General features: G+C 37.0%; 1 protein-coding gene across 1 annotated transcript in view; it reads right to left on the bottom strand.

The window, feature by feature from the left end:
- Nucleotides 1-16,800, bottom strand: part of LOC125242077 (orexin receptor type 2-like) — a 252,498-nt gene that overhangs the window by 69,384 nt on the left and 166,314 nt on the right. The window contains exon 6 of the mRNA XM_048150779.1: nucleotides 7,698-7,797. Within this exon, the coding sequence (XP_048006736.1) occupies nucleotides 7,698-7,797 (100 nt within the window). The remainder of the gene's footprint in view (nucleotides 1-7,697; nucleotides 7,798-16,800) is intronic.

The raw sequence follows: 16,800 nt of genomic DNA, 5'->3' as shown, positions 1-16,800 counted from the left end.
CTAACTTTTGAACCATATGTTTAAAAAATATGAAAAAAATCACAAAAGTAGAACTTTATAAAGACTTTCTAGGAAAATTGTTTTGAACTTGATAGGTTCAGTAGTTTTTGAGAAAAATACGGAAAACTACGGAACCCTACACTGAGCGTGGCCCGACACGCTCTTGGCCGGTTTTTATCCCTGTTAGGGAATGTAAATTGATAATCGCTGAAATTACTTTTCTTCTATTTGTATTTATTATCTATTCACCAACTTTCAAGTTCCTAACTCTAAAATATATGTGATCCACATACAAACTTTCATCAACTTTTTTACCCTTTTAGGGGACGAGAATCAAAAAAAGCCCAAAATCATTTTAATTTTAGTTTTATTTATTACCTCTGCACCGAGTTTCAAGTTCCTAACTCAAACCAAAATTTGATCCTCATACAAACTGCTTTCCCCTTTTTAATCCTCTAAGAAGACGAAAATCGAAAAACGCTGAAATTACTTTTCTTCAATTTATATTTATTATCTTCTTACCAAATTTTAAGTTCCTAACTCAAAATAAATTTCGGTCCCCATACAAACTGCCATCCCTTTTCTGACCCACTAAAAGGATGAAAATCGAAAAAAGCTGAAATTACTTTTCTTCTACTTCTATTTACTACCTTTTTACCAAGTTTTAAGTCCCTAAATAAAATAAATTTAAAAGTGGAAAATGTCTGCCTTGGGTGAGACTTCAACCAAGCCAGCGAAATTTTCCACTACTAAGGTCAATGGGACCCGTAGCGACCGTAAGAGTGTTAAACTTCTTAAACGGCAACCGGAGTTCCAAGTCATATTGGAAATTCACCAGTTACGATGCGCTAACCATGCTAAATTTTAACTTCTGATTAGCAGAAACGTCTGCAATCGATGCCACTAGGCTTAGAATAAATTTAAAAGTGGAAAATGTCTGCCTTGGGTGAGACTTGAACTCACTTTTAAATTTATTCTAAGCCTAGTGGCATCGATTGCAGACGTTTCTGCTAATCAGAAGTTAAAATTTCCCTAAATAAAAATTAAATTAGATCCCCATACAAACCGAAATCTGCTTTTTAACCCCCTTAGGGGTCAAATTTTTCAGAATCGCTTCTAACGTCTAATATACATTATAAACGTAAACTGCTCGGCTGTGCAAAATTTCAACTTCTTAGCTTTTGTAGTTTCGGCAAACTATCTATAATTACGATTTTACTGATGTTCATAGCGAAACTTTAAGTCGGTCTGGCGAAGGGTTGTAAATAGAAAAAAACCAATGTTTTTTTTTTTCAGAATTATGAAAAAAAAAACATGAAAAAAAACCGAGCACCTTGGTTTTTTTTTCTAAATATGTTTTTTTTTTCAGATGAACAAATAATACGACAATAACGGTTTTTCGTGAGTTGTAACGTGTTTCAATAACAATAACGTACATTTTAATTCAGTATACAAACGTTTATTGGGGAATCCCCGATGCGGCGTGCAGCGTGGAGAGGCGGTGGTGTTGCCAACAGTAAATAGTGATAACTACAAACTACAGATTTCGTAAATGTTACTTTTATAAGACCGGAAATTAAAGTTATTTGATTAAATTCGTTTAATAGTTAACATTAAGTCTAAAAAACCGTATAAAAGTATTAACTACTTTGCAAATTTTGAGATTTCGTACTTTAGAAAAAAAACATACTCCAGAAAAAAAACTGTTTTTTTTTCACGGTTTTTTTCATGTTTTTTTTTTCAAGCCAGAAAAAAAACCGTTTTTTTACAACCCTAGTCTGGCGGATGGTTGAGTCCATCCGATTGGTCTGGCTGCTTACAAACGGTCTAGTTATAGTTCCCTGTGTATCATATATCAAAATCAGGTTTGAGAAAATAAGGAAAGTTAGAGTCGTTTTTTGTAAACTTTGTCGCGTCTGGCAAAAGTTACGGCCGGCGGAAACGGTCTGGCATTGATGATAACTAACTTCTAACAGCGTGCTCTAACACATACATAAAAATAAGCCTTGAGAATTTAAGGAAAGTAATCACTTTTTTTTTTCACCTTCAGCACTTGATAGCAAAAAAATGGCCGATGGGCCGAACTATAAAATATGCAGACGTTAAACGTCGATACGAACTCTACATTATCCCAAAGTTTCATCCTTGAGAATTTGAGGAAGGTCTGGCGGCCCTGGGCTCTTGATCTATATATATTTAATCTATGACGATACACACAACAGTCTGCTTCGCATCGATACGGAAGAGCTGGAATTACATATAGGTATAGAAGAAATAAGTTAATTTATTTGTATATCTATCTGCCGAATGAGCTGTGGACCGAGATCACCACAGAGTGGCAGCCCGGGCGAAAGCGAGGACGCGGCAGACGCAATGGCTAAACAAGTTATACTCCGTTTTGGAAGAATGGCTGAGGACTGGAAATACCGGAAGAAATGGGAAAAGCAGGGGAGGTCTTTTACCAGCAGTAAAAGTGGGGTTCTCAAGAAATAAATAAATAATACATCATTCCATGAAAGGTGTTAAGTAGAAGCGTTTGCTTGATCTTTAAGAGGCCTTACGCCTTGGAAAAATACTGAAGTATTATGATTATTATGTCAAATTATGAAGAAAATATAAGTAATTTTAACTAACTGTTGATTATATAAATATAATTTTTTAATTTAATGTGAGCAAGTAAAAGAACCAAAACTTGAATTTATTGCGTTCAGTAATATATACGCGGAAAAAACCGTTTGTTTGCTAAACTTTGGTCAATTTCGAGTGATTGTTGAGTTGAGATTTCTCCATAAAAGGTCACTAAGGTACATCTACTTAAATTGTACGTTATACGATCACTGCAATAGCCCAGTTAAGTAACAAGTAAAGCAAGTAACAAGGAGAAAATATTATGATAGACCGCATCATCACTCACCATCAGGTGAGATCGTGGACAAACGTCTACCTATTCATACTAAAAAAAAAAATTACGTTGTACCACACTGAAAAAGTGCTAAATTCATGAGCGATATTTAGGGAATACGGCCTCTTACAATACGCGATGAAGCGGCAAATGGCCGGCTGGCAATACGGAAGCGCGCAAACGTGAACGATTGTACCCTTGGCTAAGGGTCCAGGGGCATTAAAAGTAAAATATGATAATGGAGCTTTTCCCAATCCCATTGTAACGCACAAGATTATCTTTAGGGCGAAATATATTCAATTGGCCACAATTATGGAAATCGGTTTGGAGAAATCTCTGTCGTTCGATGTTTTTGAGCACTCTTTGTCCTGTCTTCGTCGAGTTTCATCTTTTCCTGTTTTTGTTCCGGATAAAAAGGATGTAGTCTTTGAAGATTTATACTTTATCTGTATTTACTGATAAATCCTTAAAGTAGGTATTTAGGTTGGATTTTTTTGTTAGGTACATGAGATAATTTTGTTTTCACAAGGCTCGCTTGATTCTTTGAAAACGAATGAAAAACATTTTATCCACAAGAGAGCAAAATAATTTCATACTTTTAGCTTAATTTCCTAATTTGGCTGATAGAAATGACCCACATTCGGTACCAGACAAAAAATGGCGCACTACGTCAGGAACCGGTCGTAATTTATAACCGCCAGTTTGTACGGCGAGAGCCCGCCCTGCGGGTTTTTCGGCATCTGATCAAAGTTCACGAGTGCCCACTAGGCGGGTTCTTGGTTGCGAAAGACGATTTTGAATCACATTAACGAAACACAAATAAATGGATGGATTTGTTTTATTTTGCTGTTTTACAGTGAATATTTTCTTCGTGTTGGTGTGGTAAAAAAAAACATTGTCGAATTGAGAACCTCCTCCTTTTTTTTAAGTCGGTTAAAAATATGTTGTGTTTCACACGGTGGCACAAGTTTGATTAACCTTCGTTCATTGAAACCTTCACAACGCTCAAGATTCCGGTACTCGAACTACGCTCGCGGTTCAATTTTTTTTTATTATTATAAACCGGCCAGTGATTAACCTTAGAGTCGCACCTAATGAAAAGTGACGACAACGCCGAAGTTGTAGCTCACTGGTTCAGTAATAGCTTATTTTCCCCTCACTAGCTCGGAAACACGTGTTTTGTCCTTTAATACCAGCGGGTAAAAACGCATTTTATCCACTAGTGGGTAAAGTAATTTGACCTTGAATAAAGTCAAATTAACTGATTTAAAATTGATAAAAGTAGGTGAATCTAGTAATAAAGATGATTTACCACCTGTGAAACTACTAGAAGCAGTGATAAACGCATTTTTTGCGTTGTAGTTTCCTCGCTGTAGTGAGGGGAAAAGTTTTGTGTTATTCTCGGGTGCAAATGTATTTTACTTCTCGTGTGTTAAAAAACTCGCAAGTTCAGGATTCTATTCTCGAACCACTCGCTTCGCTCGTGGTTCAACTATAGAATCCTTTCACTTGCTCGTTTTTCAATTCCACACTCGGCGTTAAAATACAACTTTGCCCCCTTGTATAACAAATAACTATTATTCACTTTGACTTGAATACACCCAGATTGTATTCGAGCGGGAATACAGATGAGGGGAGCATGTTCCATTCCTTAGCAGTTCGCATTAGGAAAGAAGAGGCAAACCTGGAATTGGAATCTATCAATATTGGCACGTACGGCTAAACAATAACTTGTCATCACACCAACAGATAAAGATCAATTTTGCTACACGAAAACGGATAGCAAAGTTGCAATTTATCCACAAGAGTGCAAAGTAATTTCATACAAATATTAACTTGATGCCTTGAGCTGACTGGTAGAATTTACCTATAAATAATTATTTTGAATAAATATTAAATAGATTGCTAGATTAATTTAGTTTGATGATTTTTAATATTGGAATCTTCGCTTGCTCGGGTATCAATATTGGCACGTGCGGTTAAACAACTACTTTGCCCCCTTGTAAAACAAATAACTATTGCCCCTTGTGAAACAAATAACTATAGTTTGGAATTTATTTTTTATAACATGAGATAAAATTAAACACTCGGCCGTTTTTAGTAGTGTTGGCCTGTTGGCTAGTGAGTGGATATCTTGTGTCAAACGAGTTGATGAATGGTGAAGGATTACCTGAAAAGGATCCGATGGCCGAATGATACCTACGTACTAGTTTCAATCGCAATTTCAAGAAAAATACCGACCGACTAGCGGTTACCCTGCCTGCTAAGCCGCGGTTTTGGGTTCCTGGTAAAGGCGTTTAGTTCTGTGATGAGCATAGATATGATTTTTATCGTTTGTAAATTGTATGATCCTAGTTGGTCGAAATAAAGCACATATGTGCCTACATACATATCGTCACTACTTTTAAAAAATCTCGTATCTCACGCTGTTCCTCAAAGTTAAAACGCAGTAAGTCTATTTGCATTCCATACATACTTACTACAATTTTCTTTTCATTGACAGACGAAGATACAAGTTTTTTTTAAAATAGTGACGATATAATCACTCCTGTATCCCATAAGTGCGTTTTCACATTATCCGATCCGATATCGGATGTCGGACCGATATCCAATACATTACAGGCGTCATCTTGGATTTTTTTCTATCGAAATCTTTGCGATATCCGATATCGGATCGGATAATGTGAAAACGGTCTAAAGGGGCAGGCAGAGCACATGAACTACTCAAGTTTCAGTGCCACTATTGGTAAAAGGGGTTAAAAGAAATCCAAATTGTGACATAGCAGTGACAGGTTGCCAGCCTCTCGCCTACGCCACAATTTAACCCATATCCCACAGTCGACTTCTACGACACACACGGGATGAAAAGGGGTGGTGATATTCTTAACCCGTCACCACACGGGACCGAAATAAAATAATTTACATAATTTAATTGATACTTGGTTCTTAGTCATGGATGTGTACGTTCTATGTATATTATAGGTACATATTTGTATTTTATACAGGATGCTTCAATGGACGTAGGTTATGCAAAACATGTTTTTTAATTTCCTATTGCTAAAACACTATGTTAGGTTTCATAACAAATGCAAAGTCTGAATACCTACTCACAACAAAAGCATTTTTAAGCTTACCGTGGGACTCATTTGTGTAAGAATTTCCTAATAGTATATACATACATACAATCACGCCTGTATCCCATAAAGGGGTAGGCAGAACACATGAAACTACTAAAGCTTCAGTGCCACTATTGGCAAATAAGGGGTTGACAGAAAACGAAACTGTGACATTGCAGTGACAGGTTGCCAGCCTCTCTCCTACGCCACAATTTAACCCATATCCCATAGAATATGGATATTAGTATATATTTTATTTAACAACAACACATACAAAATTAAACATAAATAAACTGTTCATTTGTATTAAATCCATCAATTTCGTGCACCCCTGACAGGCTGATAAGTGTTCCGTTCGTGCGAATAAGGAAGCTTACATCTAAGGAAGGATACGTCTATCGAGGACGCGAAGGGAACAGAAATAGATGGATTATACTTCTTAACCCTTTGGGGAGGGTTGAATATACTTCCAACGAGAATCGATGGTGTGGAACTGTCAAAGTTGCATCATTTTGAGGTACTGATGTGCCGATGGAAAGTTTCCAAAATTCTGAAATATTCACATAGGAAAACTTCGGAAACTTTCCATACTTTGTATGGACAATTCTGCCCTGATAAGCCGAAAAGCGCTATCTCAAACGAAAATCCATAGCTAACTTATACTTAAGTATCTGTAACTGACAGTTCCATTTTTAAAATCATTTGGTTTTGAGATAGCGCCACTCGGCTTAGCAGGGCAGAATTGTTTTGTATACTGTCCATTTCATAAATTTAAATTCCCTTTATTTTTCGTGAAAGTTTCGTGAATTTTTCAAGTAAGATTTTTTTGGAAAGTTTCTGCATGCATCACTATTTTGAGGTCTACAGTGGATATTTTAGAATGTTGATTCTACCAAATTTTTATTCAACCAACTGTACCAATCGACACCTTTCGACAGGTGACCTATTCGACAACTTGCGGTTTTATCCACATCAACGATAACCTGACCGCAAAATTAAAATTAAAAAAAAAACCCCGACCGCGACATAGTGGACCGATTTTCATGAAACATGGCTTAGAACACTCCCGACTAACTCAGCTTTCAAACAAAAAAAAACTAAATCGAAATCGGTTCATCCGTTCGGGAGCTACGATACCACAGACAGACACACACACATGTAACCAAGCTTTAGGGTACCATTTCAGACAGTGTGTAACTCAATCCTCAAACGAAGCGATGAACTGTTGATAACATTGCGTAATATTTACGATTGTATCGTGAATGTTCTTGGCAATTTCCATGATTTCCAGCAATTTATGGTAATTTAAAAAATATTCTGCCACTTCTACGGTCACGGGCTATAACCACACCTCGGACACTGGCGATCAAATATATGAAAGAGGCGCGTTCCTAGCACACATTCTAAACTCGTGTAGGTGAACGCGTACCATGCTTGTATGAGTGAGATATGACAGATCGACTGTTCGCGTTTTTGACAGGCGGTAACTGTGAGGTAACCGAGAGAGGGTGGCCGGCACTGTACGATAGTACTATTTATTATACTGTGTTTTAACTGTCGAGCCACTTAGGTCATTTTATACTGGCCATGATATAAATTTACATATCAAAATAACAAAAATTAGTCTGATACCTAAATGGCTCAACAGTTAGTGCTTGAGTGTACATTGCCATGATTACCTGAGCAGAGACAGTGTGTGCACGGGTAAGTAGCAGATGGCAAACATCACGACAACTGCCACCAGCATCTTAGCCACTTTGCGACGGGACAGGCGTTTATCTGTAACAGAATATATTATTATTTTTGATTATGTTTGTTATTTCCGCTACCCAAAGGTTGTCTGGTAGAGATCGCTCTTTAGCGATAAGACCGCCTGTTGTCTGCCTCTATTTATAATCATTTGTTTTGTCTTCACTGTATCTTTTGCTGTGGTGTGCCAATAAAGAGTATTCTATCTATCTATCTATCTATAATTATTTACTCATACATATAGGTATAATTATATTAGGTACCTACTTATAACCTAACCACAAAATTAAAATTTTGAAAAAAACCGGACCGATTTTCATGAAACATGGCTAAGAACACTCCCGACTAACTCAGCTTTCAAACAAAAACAAACTAAATCGAAATCGGTTCATCCGTTCGGGAGCTACGATGCCACAGACAGACACACACACACTGAGAGAAAATACAACCAGTTTTCATGTTCGTTCAACAAGTTTTTTGGTTAAAATAGCGCCTACGTGCTCTTTGGTTCAAACAACAAGCTACTTGTCATTTGAATCGGCTATTTATTTGAATCAACAAGTCGATTTTATAAAAATAACCTGACACATATTGTTTTAAACATACGTTTGGCTGATTCAAACGGATAAACCGCAACAAGTCGAACTTGTTAAATTCACAATGCAAATTTCTCTCAGTGCAAAGAGACAGACAAACAGACATACAGACAGACTGACACAGACAGACAGACACGTCAAACTTATAACACCCCGTCGTTTTTGCGTCGGGGGTTATAGGTAGTTTTGTAAGATGTTGATTTGACGACCATTGTCCCGATATTCGTTTTGTCAGCGAACGGTCTCATAGCGAAGAGTCTAGACCAAATCTTGAGAGACTCTCGAAGAGGTAGTTAAAACAAGGGTCAGAAGAAGGCGGTAGTCTAGGACAAGGTACGTAACGTTTCCGTGGTAGGTGCCTATCCGACAACTTACACTGTCCGCGTCTACAGAGAATTATGACAAAAATTCAGTTTTGGCTAGTCGAATAAATAACTGTAATTGCTTAATGACCCTTACCTATTTACTTTTAATTGGATTTCCAACACAACAGGAAATGGGGAAAAATGTTTTTGTAATTACGCCACTTATATTAAAATACAGTCGTAGACATTAATTGCCTTCTGATTTCGGTTTCGAGTAACACCAATTACAATATTTTGAAAACAAAATGGATGTAGGTAGTTATGCTAAATCGTTTCAACCCACATGAAATTGTCATTAAGTTGTAAACCGTGATACAAAAAGTGAGTTCGTTCATTTCAATGACATTTTCCTGAAGATAGGAACTTTTTCGCGTAATTAGGGGATATCCACAATGAAACGGACATTTAACTTTGAAGCAAGATTAGATACCTATTGTAGTTAAAAACTTAAGAACTTGTTAACTATTCTTATACATTTTGGATATACTATAGTATAATTATTAATACACCATATTTAATGAAATTTCATTTTTAGTGAGAAAAATCTATATTTGATTTATTTTATTTATGTCCATTTCATAACGCATGTAGCATTGAATCGGACAGTGGGTGTTTTGAAACGGACAAGGAACCAATGCCTTACTTTGAGGCACACAAATACTCAATGTTTCACAAAGTTACTGCTTTTACTTAATGATAATTATTTTAATAAGGCAATAACGTTGGTAGAACCCGAACTGAGGTCATATAATTAACAACTACAAAAACTCCACAGCAGACTCTACTGCAGCTTTTTCTGGACGAATCCTCTTTTTGGCGGTATCTGATAGTGATGAAAATAAATAAAACTAGTTTAAAAAAAACTACGGTAACTATAATAATATGCAGGGATAATGAATTGGACAGGGACTGGTAACATTATTGTACGTCCGTTTCAATGCGACGGTACCTGTCCGATTCATTGCGCATCTATAAACATTTTACCAGAATTCCAAATAATTAACTATTTATAAGATTATGTCTCACCATGCCGTATTTTCTTGAGGATATATCGCAACTAGTACAACCATTACAATTTTATTGTAGTTTAAGATTTTATGGTATTTTAAATCAGTTTTAAATATATAAAAAAATATAAATATATTATAGGACACTCTTACACAGATTGACTGAGTCCCACGGTAAGCTCAAGAAGGCTTGTGTTGTGGGTACTCATACAACGATATATATAATAAACAAATACTTGTATACATAGAAAACATCCATGACTCACGAACAAATATCTGTGCTCATCAGTCTTATCACACAAACAAATGCCCTTACCGGGATTCGAACCCGGGACCGCGGCGTAGCAGGCAGGGTCACTACCAACTAGGCCAAACCGGTCGATATAGTTTGCAAATATTCGACATTTTTTACTAAACTCGCGCGGTTCTACAATGTGCGAAATAGTGAACTAAGTTATTTTTTATTATTTTCATTATTCTACTCATTATTTTACTCATTATTTTCATTGCCAATAACCATAATATATGAACATGTTCTCTCCAATTTTTAGGGTTCCGTAGTCAACTAGGAACCCTTATAGTTTCGCCATGTCTGTCCGTCCGTCCGTCCGTCCGTCCGTCCGTCCGTCCGCGGATAATCTCAGTGACCATTAGCACTAGAAAGCTGAAATTTGGTACCAATATGTATATCAATCACGCCGACAAAGTGGTAAAATAAAAAGTGAAATAAAATGTCTTGTTAGGGTATCCCCCCTACATGTAAATTGGGGACTGATTTTTTTTTTCATTCTAACCCCAACGTGTGACATATGGTTGGATTGGCATTTAAAAATGAATAAGGGTATACTAAAATCGTTTTTTCATAATATTAATGTTTTCGGAAATAATCGCTCCTAAAGGAAAAAAAAGTGGGGGACCCTCTAACTTTTGAACCATATGTTTAAAAAATATGAAAAAAATCACAAAAGTAGAACTTTATAAAGACTTTCTAGGAAAATTGTTTTCAACTTGATAGGTTTAGTAGTTTTTGTGAAAAATACGGAAAACTACGGAACCCTACACTGAGCTTGGCCCGACACGCTCTTGGCCGGTTTTAAAGATATTGAAAGTGTCCGTTTCATAACCCGTCCGTTTCATAGCGTATTCTCCCTACATCTGAATCTGAAAGCTTGACAACTGTATGCTTCACCTGGGAAACTTAATTGTGCCAATATTGTGCTAGCCCTGCAAAAGGCTAAGTTATGGTCGCTCAAATTATTTATGGAATCCAAATGCAAAACTTGCCCGTGTACCGAGAATAAAACGATACCAAAACCAACCAAAACTTAAGGACAAAACTCTTTAAGTACTTTTAATAACGGAATCCTGTAAGAAAACTTTCTACTTTATCCTTTTATTTGTCGTGTTGTTTCGGGGCTGTTTTTTTTTTTTTTTAATAATATTATAGGACAGATTGACTGAGGCCCACGGTAAGCTCAAGAAGGCTTGTCTTGTGGGTACTCAGACAACGATATATATAATATATATAAATACTTATATACAAATATAGAAAACATCCATCACTCAGGAACAAATATCTGTGCCCATCACACAAATAAATGCCCTTACCGGGATTCGAACCTGGGACCGCGGCGTAGCAGGCAGGGTCACTACCGACTGCGCCAGACCGGTCGTCGCCGCCGCCAGTGTTTACTCTTATTATGCAGTTTAGAACTTGGTAAAATTATTTAAGGTGGTAGCTGGCCTAGCTGAAGTGAAAATCTTTGATGCTACCACACCTCGGACAATTACAATCAAAAATATGAAAGAGGCGCGTTCCTACGCACACAGTCTAAGCTCGTGTAGGTAAACGCGTACATATCATGATTATATGAGTGAGATCGACTGGTCGCAGTATTAAATATTTGATATTTGTTATACAAGGGTACAAAATTGTATTTTAACGCCAAGTGTGGAATTGAACAACGAGCAAGCGAAAGGATTCTATAGTTGAACCACGAGCGGAGCGAGTGGTTCGAGAATAGAATCCTGAACTTGCGAGTTTTTCGACACACGAGAAGTAAAATACATTTGCACCCGTGTGTAACACAAAACTTTTCCCCTCACTATAGCGAGGAAAGTACAACGCAAAAAGCGCATTTATCACGGCTTCCAGTAGTTCCACAGGTGGTAAATCATCGTCATCACTAGATTCACCCACTTTTGTCAATTTTAAAGCAGAAAATTTGACTATACTCAAGGTCAAATTACTTTATCCATTAGTGGATAAAATGCTTTTTTACCCGCTTTAGGGGATAAAACACGTGTTTCCGAGCTAGTGAGGGAAAAATATTGATTATTCTGCTGTGACGCTATGTAGCGATCGGAACGCAGTCTGTCTCTGTCGCGCTTCTACAGAAGAGCGATAGGGAGAGAAGACGATACGCATACCAAGCGTAAGCAATTGTGACATTAGCTGGTGGCTATGAATAGATGACCAAACGATACGTACGTACAAAAGATACGTATACCCTATGGGCCCATTTACACGGTACGAGAACTCGAGAGTTTTATTACATTGCGGTATTTGATGGCTGTGCAAAATTGTATGTAACCTCAACAGCCCGCAATGCAACTAAAATCGCATGCGAGTTCGCACGCCGTCTAAATCAGGCCTAATTCCTAGATAGAGCGCGTCCATGTTGTTACGTCAAATCTTCTTCGGTGAGTCTGTTTGAAGGTTGTCTATTGTTTGCCCGACAGTCATTTAACATAATATTCATTTGCCCGAATCTAACTTGCCTGAATTTCATTTGCCCGAATGATTTGTTTACCATAAAAATCATATAACATACTCGTTGTTTATCCGAATATTACCTTCCATAATCATACAATGCCATACTATTTGTTAGCCATATTATTAAGTGCAATAATATGGTTTCATAGAATATTCATACGCCATAAGCAATTATTGCCATATTAATTGTTGCCCATATTATTACCTAACCTAACCTACTTTCTGATAGCAGTTTCATTTTCCAGGGGTCACAGTTCTAACCTAACCTAACCTAACCTACTTTTCCAGCAGTTTCATTCTCCAGGGGTCACAGTTCTAACCTAACCTAACCTACTTTCTGATAGCAGTTTCATTTTCCAGGGGTCGCAGTTCTAACCTAACCTAACCTATTGTCTGATAGTATTTTCATTTTCCGGGGGTCACAGTTCTAACCTAACCTAACCTACTTTTCAAGCAGTTTCCTTTTCCAGAGGTTCACAGTTCTAACCTAACCTAACCTACTTTCTGATAGCAGTTTCATTTTCCAGGGGTCGCAGTTCTAACCTAACCTAACCTACTGTCTGATAGTATTTTCATTTTCCGGGGGTCACAGTTCTAACCTAACCTAACCTACTTTTCAAGCAGTTTCCTTTTCCAGAGGTTCACAGTTCTAACCTAACCTAACCTACTTTCTGATAGCAGTTTCATTTTCCAGGGGGTCACAGTTCTAACCTAACCTAACCTACTTTCTGATAGCAGTTTCATTCTCTAGTCCTTCTAGTACCTATTATACTAGTTTTCGATTCTGCCAAAGCACATTATGGAAATTGACTTTTCTGGACGCTAATTTGTATGACAAATGATGGTATGGAATGTGGTAATTACGGATTTCGATGATTCTGACAAATGACATTATGGAAACTGACTTTATGGGAAACAAAGTTTCTGGCACTAGATTAATATAGTAAACAATGATTATGGCATAAGATGTTATGAGAAACAATATTATGATTGTTGAATAGGATGGCAAATAAAATTATGGCAAATGAAATTCTGGCAAATGGGGGTATCCCCTGTTTGAACTCTGGCCTGCACCAAAATAACTAACGGGTTAAAGGAAAATATTCAATACCAGCGTATTTTCAGCCTTGATAGATCAATCATGCTTTCATTGCGAAGCGAGTATTGATTTATTATTGTTAGAAGTTTTCAACACATGCCGCTCGGCTGAAAACCCGACATACGGTTTCGGAACGTTAGTTGAATGACGAAAGCAGAAAGCTCTGTTATTAGCTGGCAATTTCGCTGGTGGCCTTAGCGGTAAGAGCGTGCGACTTTCAATCCGGAGGTAGCGGGTTCGAACCCCGGCTCGTACCAATGAGTTTTTCGGAACTTATGTGCGAAATGTCATTTGATATTGCCAGTCGCTTTTCGGTGAAGGAAAACATCACGAGGACACCGGACTAATTCCAATTTTCAATAAGGCCTAGTTACCCTTTGGGTTGGAAGGTCAGAATATGGCAGTCGCTTTCGTAAAAGTAGTGCCTACGCGAAATTTTGGGATTAGTTGTCACAGCGGACCCCAGGCTCTCATGAGCGGCAAATGTCGGGATAACGCAAGGAGGATGATGATTAGCTGGCAATTTCAACTGGAAGGTAGTTTTAAGTAAATTAAACAATTTCTGTTTTTTACATTATTAATTAAAGCCCGACCAGATATATGCTAATATATGCTACGCGCCATGTTGCGGAATTTCAGTAGAACTATTTTTTTCATACAATACTGAACAACCGCATACATCATAATAACAGCACCCTCTCTATGTAATCAAAGTGCATATACCCTTGTTCCTCGTAGCCCACCGTACCTTTTTTTGTATGGTATTGAGGTACGTTTTTTTCTTAGTCTATATCTGTCTATACGGAATACATATGTCTTTGACAATAGGCAAATATTTCTAATCAGGCTTTACAATTATAAGTACATAATAATGTGCCCACCAAGCATTATTTATATATGATTTACATATTTACTTCATTCTAAGAATCGTACCTCGATTTTTAGCGCCACCTATTAAATACTATCATGAACTACACTGGTGCCGTAGCAGAATGGCGTTTCTGCGACGAGAAACGAAACCGAAACGCCGCGAAAGGTAGTCTGGCTCTGTCGCGCCAATACGCGAGAGCGATAGAGATAGAGATATCTAAAAGCGTTGCGTTTCGTGAGCGTTTGTGCCATTCGGCTACGTTCCCTGATGATACCTAAAAATTTATTTTTTTCAAAATGTGTATTGATGTGATATCATGATTTTAAAATAAAGAAATATGACATTTGTTCTAATAATAATTTTTAAGAAAAAAAAAACCGTCGCCTTTCGGGTTCTGGTGAAAGTTACTTGCGAATGTTGGATTATGTAGAAATGTGTAGGTATTTTTTAAAACTGCTTTTAATGCTTTAATTATTAGATGGCAACATAAATGAATATACGTATAACGTTAAGGTTTGAGGAGTTTCCTCAATTCCTCATGAATCCGATATTATATTATAAGAAATCGAAGCTTGACAAACTTTGACTTGAAAACTCAATATGCTTAACAAACATAACTAAATAAATAAATGTCACTGTTCTGAACTTAAATGCATGCTTTTCTTGCAAAAATACCAAAGTCACTTATGAGTGTGCCGTTCAGATTTGAGGAGTACGGTTCTGACCATCAGCAGTTCCACTGTACCAAATGTCACTGTTCTAGACGTAAGCGCATGCTGTTCTTATAAAAATGGCAAAGTCACTATAAGCGTGCCGTTCAGATTTGAGGAGTTCGGTTCTGACCATCATCAGCAATTCCGCTGCACCAAATGTCACTGTTCTGGATGAAAGTGCATGCTGTTCTTATAAAAATACCAAAGTCACTATAAGCGTGCCGTTCAGATTTGAAGAGTTCTATTCTGGCCATCATCAGCAGTTCCACTGCACCAAATGTCACTGTTCCGTACCTAAATGCATGCTGTTCCTTTAAAAACACAAAAATCACTATATGTATGCCTTTCAGATTCGAGGAGTTCCCTCGATTTCTCCAGGATCCCATCATCAGAACTGGGTTCTGAGAAAAATGGGACCAATCTGTATGCATATACATTCAATTAAAAAAAAAAATTCAAAATCGGTCCAGTAACGACGGAGATATCGAGGAACAAACATTTAAAAAAAAAAAAAAAAAAAAAAAAACATACAGACGACTTGATAACCGTCCTTCTTGAGATATGAGGCGACGGTTAAAAATAAAAACACGCAAAAATATTTGGGGAAAATCTGATTTTGGCCACTTCCAGGCTGCGAACAGCGCCATCTAGTTTTAAGCCTGAAAGGCCCATACATTTCAGGTCAAAGAGGATCAAGTATTATAGAGAGACACTGTCAAAGTAAAATATGTAATCACAAAGCATAGACTGCCATCTCTCGACACAAGCTTAAAACTTTTAAACCTCAGTTTTGACAATTTGGCCCATATTCTTAGCTTGATATGTGTTAAAATGTCAAATATCAATATTTGCGCCATCTAGTCGAGCGTTCCCCAAAGGTGTAACGCCATCTAGGCCACCGTACCTTTTTCTATTTATATGGTTCTGAGGTACGTTTTTTTCTTAGACTGTAGCTGTCTATACGGAGTTATATATGTCTTTGTATCAGGTGTACGGTTTTTGTATGGGCTTTGTCAGTCCAGTATTAACCCTTAATCAAATGGAAAACTTTTTATGAGATTTTCTAAAACTAAGAGCAGTTTTTAGGTAATTTGGGTGCGTAAATAACGAAAATATACTTTACCAATTTTTTGAGTGGGGGAAAAGGCGGGTTTTGCGGTAGGAAATAATTTCCCGTTATCCGGTACGGAATATCAAAATTATGAATGAAGTGGGAAATAGTTTCCCATTGTTCAGTAAGGTTCCATACTTTTTACTAGTCAATTTTAGTCGACTTAAAATCTAGTAACTTAGAAATGGAAAATAATATTGTGTCGACATAGCGAGGATTATTATCAGAATAATGATATTCATGATCGGATGAATCAGAGAGATCAGCCAAGTTTTCAAGAGTTTCTTCTATATCTTTTTTGTAAGTTGTGTTCGTATTGTTTTCTTGTTCATTTCTCTTTACTAAAAATGAATAGAAATAAAGTAAATAATAACAAATAAAAAAATGGAGAACAAAAAAAGGCACATTTTTAAAAATTTTACGTTGAGAATAAACAGTGGGAAATATATTCCCACTTGATTAAAAAGCACCAAAATCGTGAGTCTTACGAACACT

The sequence above is a fragment of the Leguminivora glycinivorella genome, unplaced genomic scaffold, assembly GCF_023078275.1.
Source record: "Leguminivora glycinivorella isolate SPB_JAAS2020 unplaced genomic scaffold, LegGlyc_1.1 Scaffold6, whole genome shotgun sequence".
Lineage (NCBI taxonomy): Eukaryota > Metazoa > Arthropoda > Insecta > Lepidoptera > Tortricidae > Leguminivora > Leguminivora glycinivorella.
Note: the sequence above shows the minus strand (reverse complement) of the source record. Positions and strands in the feature narration are given on the sequence as shown.